This window comes from Paralichthys olivaceus, chromosome 7 (assembly GCF_024713975.1).
Source record: "Paralichthys olivaceus isolate ysfri-2021 chromosome 7, ASM2471397v2, whole genome shotgun sequence".
NCBI lineage: Eukaryota > Metazoa > Chordata > Actinopteri > Pleuronectiformes > Paralichthyidae > Paralichthys > Paralichthys olivaceus.
In genome coordinates this window covers 2,901,106-2,920,000 of record NC_091099.1, presented here as the reverse complement: position 1 = coordinate 2,920,000, position 18,895 = coordinate 2,901,106, and the positions used below count along the sequence as shown (strand labels likewise).

The following is an 18,895-nucleotide window of genomic DNA, read 5'->3' as shown; positions in this document are numbered from 1 at the left end:
TGTTGCATTTCACATGAACCGTACTCGCTCGGCGGATGACAGCTTCACATAATCCGTCAGCGTGTATCTGGAGGGGGGAGTGATGACAGGAACGCTGGGAAAGAGGAGCATTTTCAGACAAATGAACGATTCGGAGGCCATTGTGAGTGTGTGTGTGTGTGCATCATTGTACTTTCTAATTTCCCAGACTCAGAAACCATTGTGGCAAATGCTATTGTGTTGTCTAGTGCTTGTTGTTTTTTCATTTTTTTTCTGTGGCTTTTTGTGTTTGTGCAGCTTTTGAAATGGGTCTGGAGACACACACACACACACACACACACACACACACACAGACACACACAAACACACACACTTGTGCAGGGTTGTTGTTTGCTTGCTTATTATTCTCTTTTTTTTTCAATCTGTTTTGGAAGGATTTTTAACATCACCTGTATTTGTCCCTTTCACATCTGGGTCAAGTCCGAACCTCTTTCACGTAAGATTGTAGCAGTTTGACAGCGACAGCGTGGGAGTGAATAATGTGGTTGATGAGGTGATCGCGGTGCCACTCGGACAACTCACCGTCAAACGCAGCATTCTATACGATATAAGACAGAGGATAAAAAGACATGTTTGACATACTGGTGTCCAAAAGGCTTCTTCAGCTCCGGAGAACGGGACTTTTGGATGAGAGGTCAAACGTCTTCAAGAAACATTCCAGACTTTAGTCTTCATCACTCAGGGAGAAGCTTCCTACATGTTTCACTGCAGAAACACAACAACAACTGTTTGTGTTTTCCATTACCACGTTATATATAAAATAAATAGTATCGTCTGATTTCTGGCTTGTTTCTTTATGTTGGCCCTGCAGTGGACCAGCGACCTGTGCAGGGTGAAGATAATATTGTATGAAGCTGGTTAGCTTAGCATAAAGACTGGGAACAGTTGGAAACTGCTAGCCTGGCTCTTCAAAAGCATAGACAGCATATAAAGATGGATGATGCGTCTCTACTTCCTTCTGTTGTACAAAAAAACGAAGCTAAATCATCCTGGATACGAACGCTGCCGTCTTGTAATTTCACATCGTTTGGAACCAGATTTTCAGGCTCGACCGATCTGTCCGCAGGGTTCGGGTCAGACGTGACATCCAATCGCTTCCATTCAAATAAATATCGTGCACGATCTGTCACATGCATCAGTCGTTCAGTGATGTGGGTGATCAGCAGGCGTAAGGTGAATATATGAAAACGTCTTTGAGCGGCAAAAAAAAAATCAAAAAAGTATCCGTCCCCACTCTCCCCCGACCTTTAAAAAGTGCTTCTGCCAGAAAATAATCCCAAACACCAGTCTTATAATTGGCTGAGTGAAAATGCACTGCAAGGATTGTTTAATGTGTTCTGCGAAGGTTTCATGAGCCCATTGGGACGATCGGAGCTGCATGTAATGATGTGGTTTTACCATGATGATGCAGAATGAAGCTTTCAGTTGAAAACAGAAACATTTCACGTTGCGTAAGTGGGTTTTTTTTTTTTTTTTCTTTTTAGCAAATAATTATTAGTAAATGCATTTGTGGAACCGAACCCTTCAGTTCAGCTTCAGTGAAACCACAAACCTCACAACATGTTACAAAATAAAGGAAAAGCCCAAATAAAAGTTTCAGAAAGTGGTCGTGCTGAATGTTTGACCGAAACAGGACTAGTCACAGGTTTTTTTATATTCATAGAGTTTAATATGACAGAGATTGCACTCACAGTCCTGTTTGAATGAAGTAAGGTCCAGACAGAATTACAGAAAGAGACCTTACAAATCTATAATTCTGTCTCCACAGTTTATAGAGAGGGTCCTGTAAGCATGGCAACCACTCCAAATATCACACACACACACACACAAAGACCAGACCATCAGGTACATATTGTACACCTACGCATGCAGGCACACAAACAGACACACACACACACATGCACACACACACACAAAACTCAACTTTGTGAAAGGAAGTGTAAAATAAATCAATTATAATTGTAAAAAGATCTTAATGAATCCTTTACAGACATAATCTAATGTATTCACTCTGAAATATAACGTGTACGAAACCTATGGTGTCAAAAATGTCATCTCCGGGGCGACAAAATATCTGAGTGGTTAGTGTTCGTACCATGTGTACGACGCTCTCACTTCGTTTCCTGTCGCTCCGTCACTTTGTCTGTCACGTGTAAAAATCATTTAGTCACAAAAGCAGACTCGTTTGTCTCTATACCTCAGATACGACCCCTGAATTTGACGGTATGCCGCTTATAGTAAAAAACTGTGTTCAGAAACTACTGACCACTAGTACTTACCAACTCAATAACTATTTTTAAATGTGCAACGAAGATTCATTAGTTTCGGCACAATAAGTGTTGGGGAACGATCTTAGTTTGGGTTAGAATACGGACTTTGTTGAGGAAATAATAAACAAAAGCTGTTAAAAGAAACAGGAAATCAACAGCAGTGTTTTTACCACCCACCCTGACTTCCTCTTTACATCCACTTTGTTGGCGACAACGTCACCTGACATCCACTTGTCATAGTTACCACGGCCACTAGAGGGCATTGTCATTTAAACGTGTCATTTTGAGGAATTTGCTCACACGAACACAGATTCTCTGCAGAGACACGCTCACAGTTCATCGTGATTTTGACGGAGTCGCTGTGGATCTTAGTCCGAAGTTGACCTTCAGGGTTACGGTGAGCGCTGATGTATAAACACAACCTTACGTTGTAATTGGATGTGTAGCCTAAACTCCTCAGTGATATTCTCACCTGTTCCTGTCTCTTGAATAAACCATTCTTTGTTTTCCTCTCCACTGATCCCGTGTGTGTGGAAAACACAACAACGACACAAACTGAGTTCCCCGGTTTAACCTTACTCCAAACTCAGAACCTAAACTGGTGTTCAGGTGCACACCTGCATACACAGACACACATGAGCACACCTGAACAAATCCACACAGACAATTGTAGAAGTCCTGATGTTTTTAATCAGCAGTGGGGCCCCACCCCGGCAGATAAGCGTCTGGTTACGTGTCTGCAAAGCGTGGCGGGGAAGGCAGAGTCACCTCGGCAGATGGCCCTATCAGTGTTGGGTAAACCAGCGACCAGGGCGGCCGTGTTTGGCTTAACGGCCTTTAAGTAATTCATTGTGTTCACTGAGAAGGAGCATCTGTCGACCCCTCAGCCCTGGAGACGCACACACACACACACACACACACACACACACACACACACAGAGTTACGCATAGATGCATGGATAAACATACTTACATGAACATTCAGTCACATGTACAAATGCAGGTACACAAACACACTGAGTCGTGTCTCCATGACTTCAGAGGACATCACACTGACTCACATTTATTCCCTGAAGACTAACTCAGCAGAACTAAAACTGACTCTTCAGTTTGATCTTATTTAACTTTTGCACGTGTGTTTATGTTCTTCACGTTTTCACTCGTTTGTTTCATCTAAATTGTTTGAATTGTAGTTTTCTCTACCATAGAATCGGCCCTTTGTGTTTATTATATTTACATCGGGGGGGGGGGTCCCTCTCTACGGAGGCCGCCATGTTTTGTACGGTAGCCCAGACTGGACAAACCTTTTCAGTTTTTATGACAACCGAAGTCTACCACAGGTTCTCTGTCATGTTGAGGTGAAGGGTATTCAGCTGCAACATGACACTTCACCACTAGATGTCACTAAATTCTACACACTGTACCTTTAATACTTATATTTACAAAGAAATACTTATAAATGACCCCAGCCCCAACTCACATGGACTGCATATGAACCCAACCAACACGTTTTATTTTCTTATTTTTTAATTCTACTTCCACAAACCCTCACAAACCCATCTCTTGAGTGTGAGTCCTGTGCACCTGACTGTAAGATACGTTTCCAATCTGGGATAATGAAGTAAACCTGAACTTGAACTGAACGAGCTAGCACATCAAATGAAGACAAATATAGTGAAGGGTACTTTCTGAGCGGCTCTACTGTTGAGCCAAACACACCGACAGCTGCAGGAACTCAACCACCTCAACGTGAGGCCATGACACATTGGATGTGAGTGACTGTGTATGAAGCAGGTTTTGTTTTAATCACGTGTCACAGCTCAGCTCGCAGGTCTAAGGTCAACGGGTCTGAGTTTGACTTGGAGATAATTGCCGGTGGGTGCGATGAGGTGGGTTTTTGCAATAATGGACCCATGCAGGATTCTGCCTTCTCAACACCTGCAGGGGTTTGAATACACCATCCCCCTGACTTAAACTGAACCTGAGCCTGAAGCTAACACAACCCAACATAAAGCTTTCACTTTAAAAGCTTTATGTTGGGTTGTCTTCACCTTAAAACACATTTACGTGACCGAGACTTGCTTTTTGTCCCAGATCTGAAGAGAAGTCGCTGTAATGTTCAATAGATTTAGGTCCACACAACATGAGTAATACCTGGACCACACACACACACACACACACACACACACACACACACACACACACGTGCACAAAGGGCGTCCGAGCTCATTTGAAGTGGGCAGTGCAGGTGGAGAGGTCTTTGTTCCATGTGACCTACTCTGATCAGATAACCACCACTGATCTTAGTTAATACTCACTGAGAACTCATTTACCTGCTAACGTGAAAGCAGGTCTGAAAACAGAAGAGACGATGTGGAGGAAAAAGAGCAAGAGAGCAGCGGTGCAGCTGCAGCTCGACAGAACTCAGTTACGGTCAAACAGGTTATTTTCACACTGATGAAATTGGTTGATTTTTTTGTTTTCTGTCACTTACGGTCTTTACTGAATAAACTGTAGTACAATCACACCTCCCCATCATGTCGTGTCTCCGCAGTCTGTAAACAACTTTACGTCTCAGCAGCGAGCGATGTGATAATGATGAAATGCAAAAGCAACTCGTCTGGACACAAACATTGACTTTTATTGAGTTTCTTTATTCACGAGCATGACTGATGACACTCACTCATCTTAAAACAAATCGCTTTTAATACCAGTTTGAATCCTGAGACTTGTGTATGTTTATTGCATTAGAGACTAAAAATATGATTATAAGAAACAACATAATGAAAAACTCTGTGAGGGGAATTTCTTTTCTCTCTTGATTTCTGATCAGTGATGATACTGGTGGTATTTTTATATTTTACGTTTCACCTTGTTTTTATACCAAAATAATTGAAACCAAACTAATCAGAAACATGAAACCAAAACATCAGTGGGATAAGAACTCAGTGAAATGATTGAAAACATTTTTTGACTAAATTCTATATATAGACTCAATTGAAAGACGTCCTTCCATCCCTGAGAACCAAAGGCTCCCATGAGCGGAGCCCTTCACAGCCCAACCTATCCCAGAATTCATTGTGCCCTAGTTGCAAACCGGTTTTTTTAAAGGGTTAATTGGCGCCTGAAAGCGGCGAGACGTCCAATACTTCAATATCAGGCTTCAGCTCAAAATTACTTATATTAAAAAAAAAACCAGGGGCATTAAAACTTTAAGTTCCAACTTCAGCTCTGTTGCTAGGCAACAGCAATAAAGGCAGGACGAGCTGTTGACACCGATCACGGAAATCCTCTGTAGACCCGAACGTCTGATTTCAGTTCAGCCTTCACAGTCGACCCAGCTCACGAAGACCACCTCCTCTGTGAGGCGGGCCCCCTCCTCCGCGGGGGGGGGGGGGGGGGGGTTGCCCCTGATGAACAGATTAAACTGTAAATAAAACAAAACGCGTGTTACGAGTGTGAAACTTCCTGAATCCTGCTGTTCAGATGTTGCACTTCTCAGCAGCAAGGAAAGTTTTGACAGTTTCCTGTTTGTAAATCACGGACCTGAGAATTAAACCATTTAAAGCGGCTGCTGCCACGTAACACACACAAGGAGACGCAGGGTGGGATACAGCTCAGTGTGCGGCAGCGAATGCTTTTCAAAGTTAACGATACAACATGACAGAGTTACTCTTACAAATACCATTTCAAAATACTCCCGCTGTCTGATGGACATGTTCTTAAAACGTGGTTGTTTCCTTCAGCCAGCACTCCGCCAAAGGAATAATAACAGAAAAGTGCCCATCACTCTGCTTTTCAGCTCACACTCTCAAATGGCAGAAATTAGGGGCCTGCTCCGGCTGCGGCTGTTGAGACTCGGCTGTGATGTGTACCGCCGCTCAATCCCCCACCAAGGCCATTTGCCTCTGACTGATTTGGGAACGAGAGAGAGTAGTGAGGCAAGTTCAGGTGACCTCTTTTTAAGCTCTTCCTTCGAGCATGTTCTCTTTTGCGTTGGGGGTGGGGGGGGGGGGGGGAAATGGCAGAAATAATTGTGTCCCTGTCTTTTTATCTTGTGCTGCTAACCTGAGTGAGGGGCAAGTTTGACCCTGTGCAGAACATTGACCATGTCCTGCTCATGATCAATACTCCGCTAATGTCTGATGTTTGTTGCACGCACACACACACACATTTATATGTAGATACACTTTTACACACCACTGCTCTATTTCCCGTTAAAACCTGGCAAATGGAAGAAGTCATCAGCAGATTAAAAAAACAGGAGTGTGTGTAAGGAAAATACTGAATTATAACTGCAACTGTGAAATGGCAATTTTCTGTTGTTTGCAGTGATCAACAGAAAGGAATGGAAATTTTCACATTAGCCTACATAAGTATGTCCACACACACACACACACACACACACACACACGGACACACGTGGACAAACAATCGTACCCCATGTTGAATTTTCACCGTCCTTCCTTTCCCCCTGGTAACTCGCATCTAAAATTATGCCTCACTTGAAGAAAATTGAAATTGTAAAATGTGGGACATTTAGCAGGAGGGTTCCCTTGTAACCAATTACACACAAGAACCTGAATATGGCTTCCTGAGGAATGATTTTCCTCCAAAATAAATAACAAACTAAATATACGACTCATTGAGAGACGTGTTTTTAAATGATTTGGCGCTATACAAATAAAATTGAATTGAATAGATAGATAGATAGATAGATAGATAGATAGATAGATAGATAGATAGATAGATAGATAGATAGATAGATAGATAGATAGATAGATAGATAGATAGATAGATAGATAGGTAGATAGATAGATATAAAAGTATCACAGTCACTGGGCTGTTGTTCTGAATTATGATAAGATAAGAAAATAAAATAATTAAGTGCATATTGCATTATTGCTTCTCTTCCTTCTCTTCTTGTTTCTTTCAACACTGTATGAAATTAATCAAATGTCTTAATGTGGAAATAGGAAATGTAAACCTCAGAGGTTATGACTAAGGGTCCGCTAATCTGCTCGGGCCCCGGGCCCTTACTATCCATCCATGCAGGAGGTGGAGGAAGCTGCACCTTCCTCTCTCACAGTCCAGCCGTTCACACGCTGAGGAAACCGGACCTGCTGTAATGCATCTGTGATCACTGTAATTTCACAGAAAGAAAAAAAAAAGATGCAGAAATCATCCACTGTGACAAAAACAAGAGGAAAAGTTCAGCTGCAGAGTTCCAGTGTTAAAACATCCCGTTGTGCTCTGAAATTAGACGGGATAGAAAAGTTAAAAGCCTTTTGTTAAATGCCAAACACAAATGTCTGAGCAAAAACGACGGAGGAACCGGTGGAACGGTGTATTTCTATTCATGCTCATGCTTTGAATAACCTTTTCTAAATGCCTTTTATATATAGAGTTGTATCATGTCAATGAATTTGCTCTATACTTCTCATGTCCTTTAATGCAAGTGCTCTTTTGGAAATTTCTTTTCTTTAAAATGCTGATAATAACAGCAATTGCAGACTTTGCGCTGTGTCTGGCTCCATTAGTTACTGTTCCCAAACTCTCTCTCTTTTGCTTTTATTGCACATGAGACGTGTTTCCCGGTGAGAGCTACAGCTTGAACTGATTTTTCTTCCCCCCCCCATTGACCACAGAAAAGGGAACAATTTGAAGTTTCCAGGTACCTCCATTTCGGGGGGCAGGCGGCGGTTAAGAGCAAAATCTCTGTGTTGTTTTACCCTGAGAAAGAGACGTGAAGGAGAGCGGGAAGAACAGACACCGTCCACTTTGGGCCGTAAAAAGCCCAGAAGGATGAAAAAATGATCTTAAATAAACACGGTGTCTTCTGGCAGGTAAAGGCTAAAAAAAGTGTCTAAAAACACTCAGATGCTCACTCTCCATCTGTGAGCTACTTCATGGGCTGATGCTAAAAGCTGAGGCGAGGGTCCAGTGTGGTGAACGTTTTATTAGAGGGAAAATAACAGAAGAACGACCAGAGGAGGGAGAAGAGTTTCTGTTCTGAATTACTCCTGTGTGGGTTATTGTTGTGGCACACACACACAAACACACACACACACACACACACACACACACAAACACACACAAAACCACAATTTGGATGCACAAGATTACAGGCACAGCTCAAACATTTGCACTTGTGCACAGAGACGTTACAAAGATAGACACTCATGCACACACTCCCATGCAGACACACACAAATACACACATGCACATCTCTCTATAGTTGTGAGGACACTTCTTGACATAATGCATTCCCTAGCCCCTTAACTTAACCGTAATGATTGAACGCCTAACTCTGACCTAAACCTAATTATAATTCTAACCCTAAAACCAGGTCTTAACCCTCAAACAGCCCATTGAATTTGTGAGGACCAGCAAAAGAAATGTCCTCACGACGTCAGTTTATAATTTGGAGGCACATGAATACAGGCACCACTCAATCATATATGCTCTCGTGCAGAGACGTTACGAAGATAGACACTCTCTGCACACACACTTGGACGCACTCAGGCTTGCGCACACACTTGTCGACATCATGAGGCACAGGTTTAATCAGACATAGTTGAAAAGGAAAATGCCATTAGATTTTAAATTGGATAATTTCACATCCTTCCCTCCATTCATTTCTTCTTTTCAAACTGGCCTTTTATGCCCACTACATGCGCTTTTATGGAAAATTACAACATTTAAACAAGACTCTTTGGTCAGGGATAATTGCACAAAGAGCCATTAGCAGTCTTCCAAGACTAAAATGTGCTGCGAGCATTATTGTTTTCTTTTTATAATGCTATTGTCAATCTATAAGAACATGTCTCATAAGAAAGAGGATAATCACAATCATCTATCATTATGTGGAGCAAACTGCTGCTCACCTCAGGTTCACTTTATGCTGCACACTGTAATAAACAAATCAATTAAATGAACCAGGCTAAACAAACAACACAGCTATATACACTGTAGGTGACGTGGTGGCCAGAGGTGTTCTGGGTTTTTTCCATGTCAATTTAGTGAATTATAAATTTGTTGGAAGTTTGCCGGAGCGCTTGTGCTCCTCACCTGCAAACCCACCTACTGATCAGTAAATTGGCTCTTCACTGAGATCAGCAGGAGTACAGTACTTTCATCTCATGTGTGGACACCAGACTCCAAGTTCAGTCCTCGGCAATTACCCTGTTAAAGTTGTATCCAGGAAAAAGGTAGAGAGCGATGTTCAGAAATATATTTATACTGTTTTGATGTACCTGTGTGCACGATGTTTGTATGACATAGAGGTTAGAAAATAATTTATAATGATTATATAGATATATATATATATAATATATATATATATATATATAATATATATATATATATATATTATATATATATACCTTTTATTTAATGTTATTCCTGTGCTCTCAAATCAATGTCATGTATGATGTCAATGATTTCACCAAAATTAAACATTTAACACTGTGTAATAATTGGATGCCATTAAGTACTGGTTCAACCATTCAAGGTTGAAGCTTCTTTATTAGCTCCCTCAACTTGTTGAGTTGTCACCAAGATTAAACAAACACTATTAGATGGATTATTTGAAAAACCCGGTGGAAGGATGTGGGCTGTGTCAGAATGGAACACATTAAATGTATTTAAAACGCGCATGAGCCATTCTAGTTGTTTTAATTGTCGGCAGGTTTACACAAACACCACTGAATTGATTTCCACTAGTTTTTTTTCGACTAGATTTCTTATTTCCTGATGTTTTATAACAAACAAATCATTGAGGTTATCAGTCGACTTCCTTTTTTCTTTTCTATTTCTACCAGAAGAACTGGACAACCACGTGTAGGACTATTAGTCTTGGTCAGGAGGCCAGTAGAGGTACTAACCTGATGGTTGGCAGCTCAATCTCAGGAGCCCCCCCCCCCCCCAAGTGCTGAAGTGTCCTTGGGCAAGACACTGAACGCCACATTGTGTAAACTTGCACTGTAGGAATTTGTGCGCGAATGGGAGGCATTTAATGCAACAACACAAGAGATAGAAATATAAGGGAGAAAATAAATTTGGGTAAATTATTAGAAAGATAAATAGTTATAGATTCATGCTCGTGTTTTGAGCCTTTTCTACAGAAGCCGAGAGAGTTCAACTAAAACACAAACCAAGAAAACACAAGCACCTGAAGATCCACTCAACTCAGACACGTTGCAGTACCGCCTTTCACCTGAGGGGGCTGTGGTGGTGCTGTGTGAAACGACAGCCTCTGTGCTACACTTCGTCGCTGCTGCGGCTGTCTTCTTCTTCGTCTGCTTCTTCTTCTTCTTCTTCTTCTTCTTCGTTTCCTCCAGCTCACAACAACAAAACAAACACAGATCCGCAGTTTTAATGGTGTCGGTGGAAACTCGGTGTTTCTGCGCGAAGCGGAACGTTTGCGAGGGAACCAGCAGTAACTTGTGTCACAGTCGGAGTGAAAGAGCTGCTGAACCGGAGCCTGCAGGATGTGGCACAGTGAGTATCAGTGTGTTCACGTGTTTAACGCGTAGAGCTCACCTGCTCGTCTTAATGCAGGTGTGTGAGCGGTGCCACATGTCACAGGCTCGATTCTGGACTCCAGTTAAACCAGTGGAGTCTTCCGGTCTCTGCGTCCGTCCAACGTGTGCACTGCTGTTTCCACAAAGTCTGCAAGAAAACAGTCCTTAATTAATCACTGATTAACCTTTGAATTAAGATTTGTTTACTCATTAATCGTCTGTCTACACTTACAGATGTCATAATGATTCTTACTCTGCAGATCCGCTGATTCAAAGACTATGTGGTGAATTAAAAAGACCGAGAAACAAGATTCAGTTTGACAAACATCAAGAAAAAGTGGACTCAGGACAGAGTAAGATGCCTCCTGGATATTTGGGCTGAAGAGAATTATCACAATTAGTATTGTCATGTCAAGAAAACCAACAGAAACGAACATGCACAGACACTAACTGTATGAAAACCTCGACAAAAGTTCAATAAGTCAAATAATATAACGGACACATGATTACAAAGCAAAAGCACATTGACATTAAATGAAAACACACTCACACAATCAACAATTAATCGAATTAGGCAGAAAAGAGTTGTTTCTGAAGTTAAGTTTGAGTTTCCTCTCCTGTTTCTCTGCAGAGGTTCTACAGTAGCTGAGTCTGACCAGATGACAAGAACCGTATCATTTTTCCACAACATTAAATAAAAAAATCAATCGATGACTTTGTCATAAAACGTCGCCATTGCTATTTTAAAATACTGCTGTTTTCTCTTTACTCATGCTCTTACATGTAACGGCTGTTCACATAAAGAGACTATCTCATTCAATGTGTATATATATATATACATACATTGAATTATATATATATCTCTATATATATATCTATATTCTCTGTTCCTTACTTGTCTTCCGGACAATGGACATTGATTGGCATTCACACTTCATTAATCGGCATTCAGCTGTAATTGATTCGACTAGAAGAGTGAGTGTACACCTCCACTAATGCCCAGCAGTCCCCTTGAATTCAATCAAGCTGCATTAAATCACACTCACTTATAGATATAAGTCCCTGAATTCTTTTCAACAACTCGTGAATTATTCCCTGAGAAATGATTGAAAATGTCAAAAACCTTTGCAGAAAGTGAGAATCTGAACATCCTGCGTCCGCACATTTGTCTGGATTCTCACCAGAATGTAATGAGTTTTGTTTTCTTGGCTCACATCCCATCGTTCCTCTGAGTTTCATGAAAATCTGTTCAGTTGTCTTTTTGTAATCTTTCTGATAAACAAACAAAAGACTATTGTTAAACTCCTTTGGCGGAGGTGATAACTAATGAAGCATGGCTTTAGTTCATGCAGGACACGGAGTCACGTTGCTCTGCTGCTCTGCCTCTCACAAGTGTTCCTGACTGAAATTATTTTAGCGTTTTGACAAATTCATTTTTTTCTTTGCTTTGGATTTTACTGCAACATTTGACTGAGTGACCTATTTTGATTCTCCTGAAAACACAGGAACCAGGACTGAGCTGGTGATGTAGTCGCCTCACTGTGATCCCCGCCTGTGTGACTACCTACTGAGGTCTGAGGTCATTCTTTAACCACAGCGATGGACGATGACACTCCGACCCTGAAACCCAGACGGATCCAGAATCAGAATGTGGTTTATCGTCTCGAGAGGCGCAGGATCTGCTCGGGCCGACCGGGAGCTCAGTGGTACAGAGTTCGCTGCTTCCACCAAAACCTCTTCCCCAATTTCACTGTGGTCAATGTGGAGAAGCCGCCCTGCTTCCTCAGGAAGTTTTCACCAGATGGACGCTGCTTCATTGCCTTCTCCTCTGACCAGACTTCTCTGGAGGTAAGAGGAGAGAAACCTCCCTGTTAAATCTTTTTTATCTCATAAATCTTCCTTCAATAATAATCGCTTGACTCTTTAAATATCACATAGAGGAACAACTCTTCTCCAATATTAATGTCCCTTCTTCCAGATCTATGAATACCAAGGCTGTCAGGCTGCTCAGGACCTGCTGCGAGGTCAAGAGGGAGAGACTCTTCTTACAGCCAATGACCAGCGCTCCCTCAACATCCGAGGCCGTCTCTTTGAGCGCTTCTTCTCCCTCCTCCATGTCACTAACGTGGCCTCAAATGGAGAACACCTGAACAGGGAATGCAGCCTCTTCACAGACGACTGCCGGTTTGTTATTGTCGGGTCAGCCGTGTACGTCCCAGAGGAGCCGCCGCCATATTTCTTTGAGGTAATGAAACCTTCAAACTTACCAAATTTACAAGGAAACTACAAATTTCTCTCCATAGTTTGGCTCAAATCGCCTCCTTCCTCCATATTTTGTCGCCCACCAGGTTTATCGTAACAACGAGTCTGTGACTCCAAATCCCCGGTCTCCTCTCGAGGACTACTCCCTCCACATTATCGACCTCCACACCGGCCGGCTCTGTGACACCAGGTCCTTCAAGTGTGACAAAATAATCCTGTCCCACAACCAGGGGCTCTACCTCTACAGGAACATCCTGGCTGTGCTGTCGGTCCAACAGCAGACCATACACGTGTTTCAGGTGAGCACAAAAGGATTTAGTGTAGATTTAAAATGTAAATCTACATTTAAGAATATTTGATCTCAGTAATGGAATTTGTTTCATCGCTTCTTCTCCCTCGGTCTCTTTTCTAACCAGGTGACTCCAGAGGGAACGTTCCTGGACGTGAGGACTATCGGGCGTTTCTGTTACGAGGACGACCTCCTGACTCTTTCAGCTGTTTACACTGAGGCTCAGGCTGAGAGCCAGCCGGGCTTCCCTCGCCTCTACACAGACAAAACCATCAACTCCCTGAAGCACAGGCTGCTGGTCTACCTGTGGAGGAGGGCGGAGCAGGATGGCAGCGCCACCGCCAAGAGGAGGTAAGATTATTGTTCTCTTGTCTATCTGTCACTCACTTTGTTAATTTGTTCTCTGCTGTTGAATCCTTTATTTTTTCTTGCAGCTGGATTGTGAGTCTTGATTCAATCCGTGTTTATTCTGCACCAGATTCCGATTCACAGCTTCACACCACCACAAACAAACACCACAACAATGAGCTAAATGCACCAGAGTTCATTTATACTGAACCAAACCCATCAAGTGTTAAAGCTCCGGGTCGTTTGTACTCCTCTCGTTTGCTCTGGTTTGAAGCAGACTGTAAAGTTTCTCCTTTGGTTTGATTTCTTTTGACAAAAAAAAAAAACCCTATTGAACCTCTGTCTATTACTCAGATGTCTCTGGGGCGGGAACAGGAAAGTAAATACAAGAAGAAGCCGCCTTAGTCCAATGAAACCATGGTTCATTCTCCCGTTAGCTGCTTATACTGTGTAAGATGCTACAGTTTGTGTGCTGTGAGGCGTTCTAGCTCAGACTTGTAAAGGACACCTGGTGGACCTCCAAACGCTCTTGTTACGGTTATTTTAGTCAGCACCAGTTTGCGATTACTGTGTTCACACCTGCTCAAACGAATCACACCAGGGGGAATCAAATCAGAGGCGTACTTAACTCAAATCAGACTGAAAAGTGCAGGTGTAAAAAAAAAAAAAAAAAAAAAAACCTTTAGAAATCACAGCAGCTTGTATCAGTCAATCCTTAAGGCTCATCTCTTTCTCTGCCACATTCATCTGGACAGGACCGTGTCTGTCTGCAGAAGAAAGCAGAGCGGCAGCAGTGTTGTAACTGTGCAGAGAAGTTTTACTGCAGCTCACTTTATTAAGTCTGTGCATTCAATAATTCAGACCTTGTTAAAAGCAGGGAAACTCATTAGGAGCGCTCCATGCTGCGCTGACAAGTCTATAAACAAAGTCTCACACAGTCTGTGTTTACGAGTAGGAGACGAGCTGGACTGTTCAAAATGTCACTCCCTAAATAATGTTCGTTCCTTTGCATGAGGAATTATTTTTAGTCTTATTTACTGAATCATTTTTTAAATGTAATTTGTTTTTTCACATGATTTTATCCTGTAAATGCAATTCAGCATTATATTTCTTATTTCCTTTCTTTCTAAGGATCATTTTTAAAATAGCTGTGTAATTAATTTAATGTTTAGTTTAAATTATATAAATCCTTTCTCCTATCAGGCATCAGGAAACTGATATTTAAGACGTGTGAAATATGTGGTTTCATAAAGAGATTGTTGGGTGGAGGTTTTATCTCCTCTGAGAACAATTCTAGTCTTATTCAGTTGTTAGTAAGAATTTCTTAGTTTTGAAACTAAGGATTATTTTAAGATTTCCAGTGTCATTTCCTTAATATTCACTTTACTCCCATAAAAATCACCAAATCCTCTCAGCTGAGAAACTGCAGCTGAGACTTTTTGCTCTTTTGGCTCCAAAAAATAACATTTAATTATCGATCAAAGATGAAAATCGTTCTGTTAATTGTCAAATGATTTCCTGTTGTGTGATCTATGAAACTTGTTGTTCTTTGTCTTTTTCTTAAAATGTAAATTAATTGTTGATTACCAAAGCTTTTCAGTCCACGTCCCCATTCTACAGATGTTAGATATTCGTGTATTGATCCGCGAGGCTTCTGGTTTTGACTCATATGTTCCGTGGTGTCGTCAGATTCTTCCAGTTTTTTGATCAGCTGAGGCGGTTGAGGATGTGGAAGATGCAGCTGCTGGATGAGCATCACCTCTTCATTAAATACACCAGCGAAGACGTGGTCACACTCAGAGTCACCGACCCCTCGCAGGTAGGCTCACACACACACACACACACACACACACATTCACACACATTCCTCCCCCTGCTCTCTTTGTTGCTCTCCCCTGCCTCCTCTCGTGTCTTTTGTTGTTCACGGTGTATAAAAGGGATTCCTCCTTCAGGTCTCCAAGGACACGATTCTCCTACAGATTCCCTTCAGTCCTCTGTCCTGGTGACACCAGATAGATCTAATTAATGTTCACCTTATTAACATGAAATCTAAGCTTCCTGATTTCTAATTGTGTCAAATTAACAGCTTATAACATTACATGAAAACCCAAAGACTGAAATACCTGATTATAAGAGAATAAACTGTTCTGTGTTTTCATTATTTAAGACCAGGGATGATTGTTTTGTGTTTAGAGAAATAAAATACGCCTGCAAGAAGAAAATACAACAAAATGTTAAGACTTTGTTTCTTTCTCCAAACCCCCACCCGTCCCCACTTCCCTCCCTTAGCCGTCGTTCTTTGTCGTGTACAACATGGTGTCCACAGAGGTGCTGGCCGTCTTTGAGAACACCTCCGACCAGCTGTTGGAGCTGTTTGAAAATTTCTGCGACCTCTTCCGAAATGCTACGCTGCACAGCCAGGCCGTCCAGTTCCCGTGTTCCGCTTCATCCAACAACTACGCTCGGCAGGTCCAGAGAAGGTACGGAACAACTAGAATTACTACATGGTGTCTCTCACCCACACATCGATGGTGGTTACAGGTTTTTTTGTTATCGCACAGTGGCTGACTATGTGTGCATCCGTATGAAACCACATTTAAATCCACCAGATCCAGATTCTTAATTGAATCTAAACAAAATTACAAGCACTCAAGATTTACAATTAACTCTTTGAGAAATCAATGAAAATGTTGAAAAAAAAAAATGTTTCCAGTTTCCGGCACGATCCAGATCCACACCACCACCCTGACCCATATCACATCCACCAAGTTTCATGGTAATCTGTCCAGGAGTGTAACTAACAGACTGGTAATAATGGAGGAGGTAAAATGCTTGGCCATATAAAGCCAGGCGCTGGTGTCTGAGTGAAAGGGAAAAAAAAAAAAAAAAAAAACTCCCCCTGATGTTGTGAAGCCAAATGTCAGGAGGGATTTGAAGATGGTGGATAGAAGGAAGCAGATCAGCAGCGATCGCCTCCAGGAGGAGGAAGCAGTTTTAGGACTTAATCTGGATATAGACGCGAGGTATTAAGACAGTCAGTGTGGCTGGAGGAGCCGTGATTGAATCTGGTGGCTCGACTCGCCACCACAGACGACAAAATCCCCAGTGGGAGAGAGGAGGGGTGAGGAGGAGGAAGGAGGAGGCGATAAAGGAGAGTTTGAATAAGGAGAGGAGAAACTGAAAGCAGATTTTTGTCATTTACAATTTGAGAGTTGAGTTGAGCCCAGTTCCCAGAGAGAAATATTGAATATTAAAGCTCAAACTAGATATGAGGACATTTAAAAAAATCTGGGTATAGAATTCACTGGACTGACGAGTAGGAAGGAAAGTGTGATTTCTTTTTTTACTTTTCTCTCCACAGCAAGTAGCTGTAGTAGGAACTAGGCTGTTCACCATCAGCTGTTCAGACCTGGTGTTAAAATCCGTCCGGGTCTGAACAGGGTCTAATATCTGAGGCTCCCAGAAACACAGTGGAGTCGAGGATCTTTACACGAAGGCCACGCTGTCTGATGGAACTGATCATTCTCTAATGAATCTCCCTGCCGCTGTTTGCTTCTGTTTGGCTGATGTCCCGCCGTCTGTCTCCGCCTCAGATTTAAGGACACCATAGTGAACGCCAAATACGGAGGCCACACCGAGGCAGTGCGGCGGCTGCTCGGTCAGCTGCCCATCAGCGCGCAGTCCTACAGCAGCAGCCCCTACCTCGACCTCTCCCTCTTCAGCTACGACGACAAGTGGGTGTCGGTGATGGAGAGGCCCAAGACCTGCGGAGACCACCCCATCAGGTACGCAGCGTAGCGTGCTGCTCTCAAACGTGTGGCACAGGATGAATGATTTACTGAAAGTTAACGACAGATTGATCAGAAGAGAGAATGAATGAATGAATCAGTTGCTGCCTCCGTTTCAGACATAAACAGAAGAACAGCAACATGGATGTGTGTAATGACTGTGATGTGATTGCTCCGTCTGTCTCTCTCTCTCCTCCACCAGGTTCTACGCTCGTGACTCTGGCCTGCTGAAGTTTAAGATCCAGGCGGGGCTGCTGGGAAGGCCGGTAAATCACGCCGTACGACGCCTGGTAGCCTTCACCTTCCACCCCTTCGAACCGTTTGCCATCTCGGTCCAGCGCACCAACGCAGAGTATGTGGTGAACTTCCACATGAGGCACGTGTGTGCGTGAGGAGCTTGTGTGTGTGTGCGTGCATGTGTGTGTGTGTGTGTGTGTGTGATGGCAGAGAGGAAGAACCTGTGGACTCGTACTTGGAAACAAATTGGAGGATTGTTGGGGTTCCGTGAGCATCGACTGGTGACAGTACAGCAAACACTTCCACCATCAGGAGGCACAAAACGGTTTGTTCTGCGAGTCGCCCTCTTCTCCTCCAGAGAAATCAGCACTCACTCTCCTATTAGACACCCCCGTTTCCTCTCTTCTTTCCCCCCTCCATCACACAGCGGTCACTCCGCCCCTCCTCCCCATCTGCAAGCAAGCAGGCAGCAATTCTGCCTTTTCCTACTTCCTCCGCAGAACAAAGAGGGACCTGTAGGGAGGAGAAGCTGGAATAAGTGTAAATGGAAATGTAGAGAGAGTGATTGATGTGCGACGGAGGGGGGAGACGTAGGAAGCCAAACCTCTGAGAAGAAACCAAAGGTGGTTTTTTTTTTTTTTTTTCTACCATGCACTTAAAACTGTGCATTCATATCAGAATTGCTTTTCCAGTTGGTCCATGACCAGCTGTACAATGAACTTGCTTTTTTCTTACATGGATGTGGGAAATGTTAATTTTATATTGTTTTAAAACATTTTTTACCTTTTAATGTTTGTATATATTTTATGCCAATAAAATTGTCTAAATTCTGCCCACCGTGTTTATTTTTTTTTAACTAAAATCAGAGTTCTTCAGGTAGATCCCAGGATTATTTCTGCTTCCCACGTCTAAATACTGACGAGTATTTCGTCTTAAATGTAGGAGACAACATTTACTCACACACGCACATTAGCAAGGACGGGAGAATTTCTTATGCACATGTGAGCAGGAAATCTCTGGAGCAGAAGAATAGGTGCAAACATTTCCTGTGGAGGAAATTGTGTTAAATTATACAGCAGGTTCGGGAATTTTCCCATCATACCTTGCATATCGCCTACATATTTCTTAAGCAGCTGT

At 42.5% G+C, this 18,895-nt stretch overlaps 1 protein-coding gene across 2 annotated transcripts; it reads left to right on the top strand.

Annotated features, from left to right (window-relative positions):
- The first annotated feature begins 10,586 nt into the window (after positions 1-10,586).
- Positions 10,587-18,590, top strand: det1 (DET1 partner of COP1 E3 ubiquitin ligase). 2 transcript variants are annotated; one of them, XM_069528809.1, is made up of 10 exons: positions 10,690-10,811; positions 11,095-11,187; positions 12,340-12,682; positions 12,813-13,079; positions 13,183-13,395; positions 13,513-13,736; positions 15,423-15,552; positions 16,023-16,213; positions 17,327-17,518; positions 17,724-18,590. In XM_069528809.1, exons 3-10 carry the CDS (start codon positions 12,434-12,436, stop codon positions 17,911-17,913), a joined length of 1,656 nt encoding a protein of 551 aa, XP_069384910.1. In that variant the 5' UTR covers positions 10,690-10,811; positions 11,095-11,187; positions 12,340-12,433; the 3' UTR covers positions 17,914-18,590. The 2 variants fall into 2 exon arrangements, with proteins under 2 accessions (XP_019960441.1, XP_069384910.1); XM_020104882.2 differs by lacking the exon at positions 11,095-11,187 and having other exon boundaries at positions 10,587-10,811.
- The last annotated feature ends 305 nt before the right edge of the window (positions 18,591-18,895 follow it).

Coding starts and splice junctions, on each gene's coding strand:
- det1 (XM_020104882.2), top strand. CDS start 12,434: ATGGACGATGACACTCCGACCCTGAAACCCAGACGGATCCAGAATCAG. Junction 13,737..15,422: donor AGCGCCACCGCCAAGAGGAG/GTAAGATTATTG, acceptor TGGTGTCGTCAG/ATTCTTCCAGTTTTTTGATC. Junction 16,214..17,326: donor GCTCGGCAGGTCCAGAGAAG/GTACGGAACAAC, acceptor TCTCCGCCTCAG/ATTTAAGGACACCATAGTGA.